The following is a 1307-nucleotide window of genomic DNA, read 5'->3' as shown; positions in this document are numbered from 1 at the left end:
TTTTTTTAAAGAAAGGAAAAGAAAAATTAATTATTTTGTAGCGTTCACGTAATTTGTTCTTTTTTATTTTTATTTTTTTTTAAATAATAATAAATAATTATTATTTTTTATTCGATCACACGAGATGGGGGTAGTTGAAAAACAATCCATTTTATGTAATCAGTCTCATGTTAAAGATTGTTATTTAAATAATGTACGAAGGGTAATAATATAATGAGAGAAAAAAATATGTAATAAATTATTTAAAAAAAAAAAAAAAAGAAAAAGCAAGATATAATAATAAAAAGTATATATTTTTCTTTATTTTTTTGTTGTATATTTTTTTTTTGTAGAAATGCGTTACCGCTTTGGAGAAAACTTGGCACACGGAACATTTCTTCTGTGCCCAGTGCGGCAAGCAATTCGGCGAGGAAGGTTTTCACGAACGTGACGGAAAGCCATATTGTCGGGAAGATTTCTTCGACATGTTTGCACCAAAATGCGGTGGTTGCAATCGTGCTATCATAGAAAATTATATTTCCGCTTTGAACAGTCAATGGCATCCGGATTGTTTCGTTTGCAGAGTAGGTTTTATCAGACATATTTTGTTAATAATAATAATAATAATAATAATTAATTATTTTTAATTAATATATACAAGAAAGACACACAATAATGCGTTGACTTTTAACAGGAAATTCACAATTTGCAGAGTTTATCTATTTGGGGACGAATCGATAATTTTTCGAAAATTTGTTTATATGTTATCCTTGTGTGTTTTAAATATTAACAATTACAGGATTGCAAGAATCCGGTTTCCGGGAAATCTTTCTACGCAATGGAAGGAAAACCAGTCTGTCCAAAATGTGTTGGAGTTGATGAGGAAGAAGATGAGGAGGAAGAGACGGCCTAAATAAAAAAAAAAATAACAACAACAAACAACAAAAAGAAATGATTTTTCGATGTTCTCACTTCACAGTCGTTGATTATTACTATTCTATTTTCTTATAGAAGATGTCTATTATTTCCCCCTTTCACCCCACCTTACCCGAAACCCAACCCCTCGTTACAGATGTTTGATTAATCCATATTTATATCTCGTTGGCTCGAGAAATGCAGAGCCAAAATTCTTTTTTCTTTAATTTTTCACAGATGACAAATATGTTATTGAACGATGAGCAGATAATATATATGTATATATATATTTTTTGTTTGTTTATCACACAAAAAACACACATGTACACGCATACGCGCGAACTTTTTATCGTGCTAGATGTTCTATATTTTTTTTTTTTTTTTTTTTTTTTTTTTTTTTTTTTTTTTTTTTT

At 28.9% G+C, this 1307-nt stretch overlaps 1 protein-coding gene across 1 annotated transcript; it reads left to right on the top strand.

Annotated features, from left to right (window-relative positions):
• The first annotated feature begins 124 nt into the window (after nucleotides 1-124).
• Nucleotides 125-992, top strand: LOC106792954 (paxillin-like). Its single transcript, XM_014759484.1, has 3 exons — nucleotides 125-193; nucleotides 333-563; nucleotides 779-992. The coding sequence occupies exons 1-3, from the start codon at nucleotides 125-127 to the stop codon at nucleotides 890-892; spliced, it is 414 nt and encodes a 137-aa protein (XP_014614970.1). The 3' UTR covers nucleotides 893-992.
• The last annotated feature ends 315 nt before the right edge of the window (nucleotides 993-1307 follow it).

The sequence above is a fragment of the Polistes canadensis genome, unplaced genomic scaffold (genome assembly GCF_001313835.1).
Source record: "Polistes canadensis isolate GaletaPanama2010 unplaced genomic scaffold, ASM131383v1 scaffold_2905, whole genome shotgun sequence".
In the NCBI taxonomy this organism is placed as follows: Eukaryota; Metazoa; Arthropoda; class Insecta; order Hymenoptera; family Vespidae; genus Polistes; species Polistes canadensis.
The sequence above is the reverse complement of the archived record's forward strand: the minus strand, read 5'-3'. Positions and strand labels throughout refer to the sequence as shown.